General features: G+C 46.1%; 1 protein-coding gene across 1 annotated transcript; it reads right to left on the minus strand.

Annotated features, from left to right (window-relative positions):
• Window positions 1-6,866: 6,866 nt before the first annotated feature.
• On the minus strand, window positions 6,867-7,434 carry LOC120685045. The gene is made up of 2 exons (XM_039966890.1): window positions 7,164-7,434; window positions 6,867-7,054 (listed from the first exon to the last, which is right to left on the minus strand). The coding sequence occupies exons 1-2, from the start codon at window positions 7,348-7,350 to the stop codon at window positions 6,867-6,869; spliced, it is 375 nt and encodes a 124-aa protein (XP_039822824.1). The 5' UTR covers window positions 7,351-7,434.
• Between the last annotated feature and the right edge of the window lie 1,023 nt (window positions 7,435-8,457).

The raw sequence follows: 8,457 nt of genomic DNA on the forward strand, positions 1-8,457 counted from the left end.
GCATCTAGTGGTAACGATCTATGATCTTCTACTCACAAGTATCTTGGGTATATGCGGTAGTGATGCTAGCGTAGCCTACCCCGTTTCCCTACAGTGGTACCAGAGCCATCTTGCATAGTTTTTGGTCTGGATCATTAGCATATAGGTGATATGTTGTTGTAGTAGATTGGATCTATTACTTTTGCACGGTTTGATTAGATCAATTGGTCATAAGGGGTTAAAACTGGAGCGAGTTGATTGCACGGCATGTGACAAAAGATTAGTTCGTGTTCTTTCTCTGTTATGCATACGACATGTCCCTACCGGCTGGAATCACCATCAGGGACTAACTGTGTGCATAGTCAGCAGATTGAACCAACAGATCGAGGTCATGTGTAGATGCAGTCTTCTCAAGTGCAAAGTTTGCACGGTCAATGTGTTGGCCTAGTGAAAATTGAGGCATTATGAATGGCTCGGATTTGAGGTGATGCGATCACTCTGATGAGATTTCATAGGGATTCCATAGATGCGGGACCGCCGTTGCTTTCTCGCTATAGCGGCTTCCTAAGCACTACTTTGGTAGAACACGTCGTACGCCTAACTTATTTTTGCAGGGTGTGATGTAAATGGTATGGCCTCAATGTCATGTGATGAAGTATGTGATGATTTGTGCGGCCTGCGTGTCGCAAGTTAACACAACTGGATTGAGGTTGCACCATTATTGTATAACGACCTGCGTGTCAACTTGTGATGTTTGAATCCTCATGTAATTATTTCACTAGCTATTAGATGTAGTAGCTTAGTATCTTTTCATGGAGGCTTCAATCATGATGGCGATGATGATCACCACAAGACAGGACGGATGGCAATGGAGGTCACCTTAGAGCCATGGCGATGGAGCCCATTGTGATGCAAGAGGCCATACTATTCACAATATAATATGATTATATGTCTGTGATGTTTATTTTCCTATCATACTATTCTTTCATGCTTTTACATATGGTGGATGTTTTAATCATGATAGAATAACTTCCCTCAGAAAAGGTTGAGTTTTTTATGCCTTTTACCAATAGCTGCACCTATAAATTTTGATCGTTGTGTGGTAGGTTTACCAAAATAGAGTACCCTCGGCTATCAATTTTGTATAGGGTGGATGTCGGACATTCACAAGCATAGTATTGGTTTACTCAACAAAGCTATCAAAACAGTTTTGGGCTTTAAGGCATAGGGTTGGGGCCGGGGCATTGGATGCCACCCAACAAACAAGAGTCGCATAGAGATGTGATTAGTAATTTGTTGCTTACCTGTATCACTACTTTTCTAGCCGTGATGCTAAAGCTCAATAGGATTTTAGTGATTATGGATCTTGAACCACTATATGTCATTAGAGGGAAGATGACTTTGATATAGTAGGTTGTCTTTTGTTAAATCAGTTAATGAAAGTCTTTACATAAACTTAGTGCTGAAATCTTGCTTTACTTTAATGTTGTAGATCATGTCTGCCAGTAACAATTCCGCTTTCAATTTGCATTCTGTTCTTGAGAAAGAAAAGTTGATTGGAACAAACTTTATTGATTGGTACCGCAACCTGAGAATTGTTCTTAGGTAAGAGAAAAAGGAGTATGTTCTTGAGCAGCCATATCCTGATGATCTCCCTGACAATACAACTACTGCTGATCGCAGAGCTTATGAGAAGCACTGCAATGACTCACTTGATGTCAGCTGTCTGATGCTCGCCACCATGTCCCCTAATCTGCAGAAGCAGTATGAGCATGCAGATGCTTACACCATGATCGAGGGGCTGCGTGGGATGTTTCAGAACCAAGCCAGGACTGAGAGGTTCAATATCTCAAAGTCCTTGTTTGCGTGCAAGCTGCCAGAAGGTAGCCCAGTCAGTCCTCATGTGATCAAAATGATTGGTTACATTGAGACTTTGGATAGACTTGGTTCTGAACTTCACCAAGACTTGGCTACTGATGTTATTCTCCAGTCGCTCCCGGCGAGCTATGAGCCTTTTATCATGAACTTTCAGATGAATGGCTTGGATAAAACATTGAGTGAGTTGCATGGGATGCTAAAGACAGCAGAGGAGAGCATTAAGAAGAATCCCAATCATATGATGATGATTCAGAAGGGGAACAAAAAGAGGAAGCGTTGGACGCCTCCTAATCCCAAAGGTAAAGGCAAGGAAAAGAGTTCTAGTGGTGAGTCCTCGGGCTCTAAGCTAAAGCTAGCACCTAAGGCCAAATTTGGCCCTACTTCTGAGGATGAATGCTTCCACTATCATGAAAAGGGACATTGGTCTAGGAACTGCAAGAAGTACTTGGAAGAAAAGAAGAAGAAGAAGAAGAAGGGAAGTGAGACTTCCACATCAGGTATAAATGTTCTAGAAATTAATATTGTATTATCTTCCAGTGAATCATGGGTATTTGATATTAGATCGATGATTCACACTTGCAAATCGTTGCAGGGTCTAAGTGAGACTAGAAGATTTGCAAGAGGCGAGTTGGACGTTCGTGTCGGCAATGGCGCAAAGATTGCGGTGTTGGCGGTCGGCACCTACCACTTGTCTCTACCCTCCGGATTAGTTTTGGAATTAAATAATTGTTATTACATTCCTGCTTTGAGCAAGAACATTATTTCTTCTTCATGTTTGGAAAAAGTTGATGATTTTAAGATTGTAATAGAGAACAAACATTTTTCTATTTTTTGCAATGGTATTTTTTATGCTCATTGTCCATTGGTGAATGGATTATATGTTCTTGATCTTGAGGATAAATCTGTCTGTAACATTAATACTAAGAGGCTTAGACCAAATGATTTGAATCCCACTTTTATTTGGCATTGTCGCTTAGGTCATATAAATGAGAAGCGCATTGAACAACTCCATAAAGATGGATTGTTAAGCTCATTTGATTTTGAATCATTTGACACATGTGAGTCTTGTTTGCTTGAAAAGATGACCAAAGCGCCTTTCACTGGTCATAGTGAGAGGGCGAGTGACTTATTGTGATTTGTACATACCGATGTATGTGGACCAATGAGCTCAATAGCCAGAGATGGTTTTCAGTACTTCATTACTTTCACTGATGATTTTAGTAGATATGGCTATATCTACTTAATGAGGCACAAGTCTGAATCGTTTGAAAAGTTCAAAGAATTTTAGAATGAAGTACAAAATCAATTAGGCAAGAAAATTAAATTTCTGCGATCTGATCGTGGAGGAGAATATTTGAGCCTTGAATGTGGTGATCATTTGAAGCAATGTGGAATTATTCCGCAGCTAACTCCGCCCGGAACGCCTCAATGGAATGGGGTATCCGAACGGAGGAACCGAACCTTATTAGACATGGTTAGGTCCGTGATGAGCCAAGCTGATCTTCCATTGTCATTTTGGGTTATGCTCTTGAAATTGCTACGTTCACACTGAATAGGGTTCCAAGTAAGTCAGTTGAGAAGACACCATATGAGATATGGACTGGGAAGCATCCTGGATTATCTTTTCTCAAAGTTTGGGGATGTGAGGCTTATGTCAAATGTTTGATGTCAGATAAGCTCACTCCAAAGTCAGACAAATGCTTCTTTGTGCGGTATCCTAGGGAAAACAAAGGATATTATTTTTACAATAAGGCGGAAGGCAAAGTGTTTGTCGCTCGCAATGGTGTTTTCTTAGAAAAGGAGTTTCTCTCAAAAGGATTTAGTGGGAGTAAGGTGCAACTTGAAGAAATTCAGGAAACACCTGAAACTGTTTCAGCACCCACTGAAGATCCACGGGATGTGCAAGATGTTGCACAACCCGTAGTTGAGGCACTAGCCCCACGAAGGTCTATAAGGGCACATCGCGCTACTGACAAGCTCAACCTCCTTATTACGGAGGAGCGCCACATATGATGAGCCATTGACCTACAAAGAAGCAATGATGGGACCCGACTCCGACAAATGGCTTGAAGCCATGCAATCCGAGTTAAAATCCATGCATGATAATCAAGTTTGGAACTTGGTCGATCAAATTGACAGTGTAAGACCTGTCGACTGTAAGTGGATTTTTAAGAAAAAACTTGACATGGATGGAAATGTTCACATCTATAAGGCATGATTGGTGGCGAAAGGTTTCCGACAAATTCAAGGTGTTGACTATGAGGAAATGTTTTTCCCGTCGCAATGCTAAAGTCTGTTCGGATTCTCCTAGCAATTACCGCATATTATGACTATGAGATATGGCAAATGGATGTCAAAACCGCTTTCCTTAATGGACATCTAAGTGAGGATGTGTATATGACACAGCCTGAAGGTTTTGTCGATCCTAAAAATGCTGGGAAAATATGTAAGCTTCAGAGGTCCATCTATGGATTGAAGCAAACATCTCGGAGTTGGAATATTCATTTTGATGAAGTAGTCAAAGGGTTTGGCTTCATCAAGAATGAAGATGAGCCTTATGTTTACAAAAATGCTAGTGGGAGCGCACTGGTGTTTCTGGTCCTATATGTGGATGACATATTACTGATCGGAAATGATATTCCAATGCTTGAAGCAGTTAAAACCTCATTGAAAAAGAGTTTTTCGATGAAGGATTTAGGAGAGGCGGCTTACATTCTGGGTATTAGGATCTATAGAGATAGATCAAAAAGACTAATTGGATTAAGCCAAGACACGTACATTGACAAGATATTAAATCGGTTCAATATGCAAGATTCCAAAAAAGGTTTCTTGCCAATGTCACATGGCATTACTCTAAACAAGAGTCAGTGTGCTACGACTCCTGATGAGCAAAAGAGGATGAGTACGATTCCTTATGCTTCAGCCATAGGGTCGATCATGTATGCTATGCTTTGCACACGCCCAGATGTTTCCTTTGCTCTAAGTGTTACGAGCAGGTATCAGTCAGATTTCGGTGAAGCTCACTGGACAATTGTAAAGAGTATCCTTAAGTACCTTAGGAGAACTAAGGATATGTTCCTAATATTTGGAGGTGAAGATGAGCTCCTTGTAAAGGGTTACACCGATGCTAGTTTTCAAACAGACAAAGATGACTCCAAATCGCAATCCGGTTTTGTTTTCTGCCTCAATGGTGGGGCAGTGAGCTGGAAGAGTTCCAAGCAAGATACGGTGGCTGATTCGACGACAGAGGCTGAGCATATTGCAGCTTCCAAAGCTGCAAAAGAAGTTGTTTGGATCAGAAAGTTTGTTTCTGACTTGGGTGTTGTTCCTAGTGCGTCCAGTCCAGTGGACCTCTATTGTGATAATAGTGGTGCCGTTGCACTAGCAAAGGAGCGTAGAACAACTAAGAAGTCCAGACATATACTGCGGAAGTATCACCTCATCCGTAACTTTGTTGAGAGAGGTGATGTGAAGGTTTGCAAGGTGCACACGGATTCAAACATTGCTGATCCGTTGACGAAGCCTCTCCCACAACCAAAGCATGAGGCGCACATGAGATCTTTGGCTATTAGATACCTACATTAGTGATTCTAGTGTGCATGGGAGATTTTTGTGTCATATGTAATGATGAAAAATTATTATTTGTTCCATGGATGATTATTTTACATTGATTATCAAGTACGTGACTTGTTCGTGAAACTCTTTGTTGACAATGATATGATTCTAAATTATCCCTAGTTTATGTCGTTATGTGGGACAACAACGATGTTGAGACTAGCACATGTATTAATTGATGATCATGTTTCACGGATCATGGATATAGAGATATCGGATTAATGATGTGGACACATGTTGGTGAACATGGTGTTGGATTGACCCACTCCAAGACAATGTTGGGATTGTTATTTTGTATGTGCCATTAGTTGTTCTTGAGTGTTATACCTACTGGATCCTTAGACCTGAGATCGTCATTGTTTCTCACTGTGTGTAGTGGTGCATCTTGGGGCTGCTAAACGCTACTCCGTAACTGGGTAGTTACAAAAGTAGCTTACAGGTGTGTCATGAAACATGGAATGGGATGTGAGCGGATCAAGATGGAATTTGCCCCTCCTAGATAACGGGAGAGATATCTCTGGGCCCCTCGAGATAGTTGGATTTGAAAGTGCATGGCCATGCCAAAGTGATTAAAGAGTTAATCATTATGACTAAAGGTTAGTTATTAATAGAATCCACTATTAGATCGAGAGAATGGTCGAGCTATCACAAAGGTGGCACGCATCTCGCCTTGAGCTTGACTGGTATCGTGTGGCAAAGGGATCGGTGTGTGAGTATATCTAAGGTTCGGCCGATATGATCTTTATGTGTATTTGTGAGTCACTATGTCCTGTTAGGTGCCGCTATTGACTTGTGATTTGGAAATGATTTCCGATCACGACCACCTACACATGAACCTAACGGGTCACACACTTAAGGGGTTTGGAATGTTGGAAAGCTTGCCTGTATGATTATCTCTAGTGCAAGTGGGAGATTGTTGGTGATATGCCCAAGAGTCCATCATCACAATACGATTTAAAGGCCCTAGGGTATATTGATCCAAGAGGAATTAGGGTTACTAATAGGCCTATGAGATAGAAGCCCATTAGTACGCCCTATATATACGGGGAGGGGCTAGGGGGCGACACAACCCTGTGAGCCGCACCACCTCCCTAGCCGTCCCCCCTCTTGGCCGCCGCGCTTGCCGTGCGTGCGGTGCTAGCACACCGACGCCTTGCGTTTCATCCTCGTACGTGTGGACTCCGTGGAGACGCTGCTGCGACTGCTGCACTGATCGACTGCTGGGATCAACTACGAGGAGCTCGGTTCGTGGGACGTGATCGACTACTTCCTCTACATCGATGCGCGACTTCTTCCGCTGCGCTGCGCGTCTAGTGGTAACGATCTATGATCTTCTACTCGCAAGTATCTTGGGTATATGCGATAGTGATGCTAATGTAGCCTACCCCGCTTCCCTACAGCGAGGGCCGGCGGGGCGAGCCGAGGGAGCAGGAGACGGTGGTGCCGTGGAACTGGAGCAGCTCGTTGCCGTCGGCGATGCAGCGGGGGTGCTCGTTGCTCGTTGCCGTCGGGATTAGGCCACCCGACCTCATATTTGAGCTCCACCACTTGCTTGTCGTGTCGCTGTCCACCAGCTCAGTGGCTGCAAGAACAAGAACAATCACCGGAGTCCAGAGACTTTGTTGCAATTTCTGATGCGTGGATCATTCTGGAGAAAAGAGCAAAAATACGGAGGGCACGGTGGTGCTTACCGGCATGGTAGACGAGGTGATGCAATTCCAGGACGTCGTTGTTGCAGAAGAGACCGCTGCAACGATCGCATCGGAAGCCGACCCCGCAGGAGGCCCAAGCGGGAGCGGGCGAGCCCACCCTGCCATTGCCGGCGGCTGCTTCGCGGCGGAGCCGGAGCGGCGACACCTCGAGGTGCGGGGAACTCATCTGGGAGAGACGGCTGTGCTGACCAGTGGGTCAGGACGCGCGGAGAGGAGAAGGAAGAGGAAGGCAGGGGCATTGAGAGTCATTTTACATCTCTTGCTGACAAGGATCGACACTGCAGTGACAATCTGGCGTGGCACATGAGCAAATATGGTAAATGTGTAAATATTTTCTCTCTCCGATGCTAAATTTGTAGCGTCATTTCTAAAAATACTATCTGAGGAGGTGACATCTGTTATAATCAGATCCGGGCCCGTGTCCGGCCGACCTCGACGCGCGTCCGGCCGTCGAAGCAACCGCCGCCACCTGGCACAGCTCCCCGCCGATGAAGCTGCCACTGCCGCCAACAGCACTGCTTGCCGCTGCCTCCGGCGGCTCACCGCAGCAGTCGTCCGGGACGGAGGCGGAGTGGGTGTCGTCGGCGAAGCGCAGCAGGAGGCGGCCGCCGTCGTGCAAGGCGCGGAACAGCCCATGGCGCTCGCGCTCGGCGGCACGCACCTCGGTGAGGATGAGCCGGACGCCGCGGAACTCCGACCACACGCCGTACGCGAACGCGACGGCCGGCCCTCCGCCGACGACCACTACCGAAATCAGCAGGTTTGCCGAGTGCCAGGTACACTCGGCAAAGCCCCAAAAACACCCGGCGAAGGCTTTGCCGAGTGTAGCACTCGGCGAAGCGCACTCGGCAAACAAAGCCTCGGTAAAGACATCTTTGCCGAGTGTTTTTTATCGCACACTCGGCGAAAACTTTGCTGAGTGCTATATCTGACACTCGGTGAAGATTTTCAAAAAAAATAAAAAAAGCACGATGCTCTCGGGGCACCACCACGTCACCGCCGTTGCCGCCACCACCACGCTACCGCCGCCGCCAGCCCCTTCCCTTGACCGCCGCCGCCACACTTGTCGCCGCGGCTGCTGTGCAGGCCGGCTGCGCGCCCCCTGCAGCGTCTGCTGTGCCCCCTCGGCGTGGCCGCTGTGCAGGAGCTCCGTGCTCTACCGGACCACCGGAGAGACGGCAGGGAGAGGAGCTCCGTGCGCCTTGCGCCGCCGCCGCCACCGGAGGAAGAGGGCCGGGGCCCGCATGCCGCCGCCACCGGAGGAAGGTGGCCG

Source organism: Panicum virgatum, chromosome 8N (genome assembly GCF_016808335.1).
Source record: "Panicum virgatum strain AP13 chromosome 8N, P.virgatum_v5, whole genome shotgun sequence".
Taxonomy (NCBI): domain Eukaryota; kingdom Viridiplantae; phylum Streptophyta; class Magnoliopsida; order Poales; family Poaceae; genus Panicum; species Panicum virgatum.

Bases quoted from the DNA above. Each gene is read 5' to 3' on its own strand.
- LOC120685045 (XM_039966890.1), bottom strand. From the start codon at position 7,350: ATGAGTTCCCCGCACCTCGAGGTGTCGCCGCTCCGGCTCCGCCGCGAA. The intron at 7,055-7,163 runs GTAAGCACCACC...TTGTTCTTGCAG, and splicing joins TCACCTCGTCTACCATGCCG to CCACTGAGCTGGTGGACAGC.